Source organism: Atta cephalotes (assembly GCF_000143395.1).
Source record: "Atta cephalotes unplaced genomic scaffold scaffold00018, whole genome shotgun sequence".
Taxonomy (NCBI): domain Eukaryota; kingdom Metazoa; phylum Arthropoda; class Insecta; order Hymenoptera; family Formicidae; genus Atta; species Atta cephalotes.
Window position 1 is genome coordinate 5,251,887 of NW_012130082.1, and position 1,333 is coordinate 5,253,219.

Consider the following 1,333-nt stretch of genomic DNA (forward strand, 5'->3'; position numbering starts at 1 on the left):
TGAGTATATGCAAATAAGCATTTACAAAATAAAATATCTTGTCTTATCCCAGTGAAAATTTTTCTCATAATGTTTATAATAATGAATTGGAACATTTTTCCTGAGAAATATTCGAAAAGTTTACATCTTCTCTCAGAACTTTTCATACAAGTGAAATACACAATTCTAAAATATCCTAAAATTTCTCATCTCATAATTTCTAAAAAGTATTTTTAAATTTTTTAAATTTTGTAACATTTTCATCAAAAATTATCTTACGATATTTCATAATTAACATATATGAAAAATTCTGAGAAAAGATGTAGATTTTCTGAGAAATATTCCAATTCGTATGAAAAATGTGAGAAAGTTATAAAATTATAGAGAAATTCTGAAAAATTATATAGAAATTTTAAAAAATTATATGAAAAGTTCTGAAAAAAATTTTCACCAAGGTTTATCCATTCCTTCTTTATAACATATGAAATTAGAAATAAATTATTTTAATTATTGTTTGATATTAGATATATATTTCACAAAATGAGATTTCTTTCGTACACATATAATAATAAAGATTGATTGTTATTAATTGATTGAGATTATAAGTTATTTATAGAGTGAGTGAGATTATAATGCAACCTTCTTGAAAAGTGCATCTTTATTACCTATTAAAATAGCAACAAGACCCCATGGTGGTATTCCTGTTTCTTCTACGAGACTATTCTTCAATTTCTGAATTTCTTTTTCGATAGTCTTCTCCGCGCTTTTGGTTACAATCTCTTCCGTTGCTAGAAACAACAACAAGTTTAAATTAACATTTTTGTCAAAAAGAATCATTATTACATTATGTATCTGCATTCAAAATCTAGGACCAATAATACGTACTAACAATTAAAGTTTAATTTTGCGATATGAAAAAAGTTTAGGTTAAAATTTATTGATTATTATTTTTGAAAAAGAAAAACGGAGTAAAATATCACAATAATACTTACTGACACTTTTCTCGTAACCATCTGTACCAAAGAGAGATACCTCCGCTTCGGTTGAGTCAATGTTCGGTTGCGTTTCTTCGTTACGCGGTTTAGAGGCATTTGCGTCTTTTGTGAATGGTGGCATTTTCTGCATTAAAAAAGTATTATTGTAAACATACCATACTTGGCAAGGTAGCTTATTTCACTATGATGTTTTATACGGTAAACATTTTACACGGTAATTCTTCTTACAATAACGATTCTATCTCTCGTTCATATTGTAGTTTAATAATATTCAATCAAGCAATCGAACTAATCTTTTTAATCTTATTTTCCCGTGACGGATTAAATTAATTAAATTAGTTTGATTAATCAACAATATG

General features: G+C 26.2%; 1 protein-coding gene across 1 annotated transcript in view; it reads right to left on the bottom strand.

The window, feature by feature from the left end:
• The window catches only part of LOC105618852 (synaptotagmin 1), an 11,479-nt gene extending 10,384 nt beyond the window's left edge, over positions 1–1,095 (bottom strand). The window contains exons 1-2 of the mRNA XM_012200386.1: positions 972–1,095; positions 645–767 (exon numbers count right to left, since the gene is read on the bottom strand). Of these exons, the coding sequence (XP_012055776.1) occupies positions 645–767; positions 972–1,095 (247 nt within the window). The remainder of the gene's footprint in view (positions 1–644; positions 768–971) is intronic.
• Between the last annotated feature and the right edge of the window lie 238 nt (positions 1,096–1,333).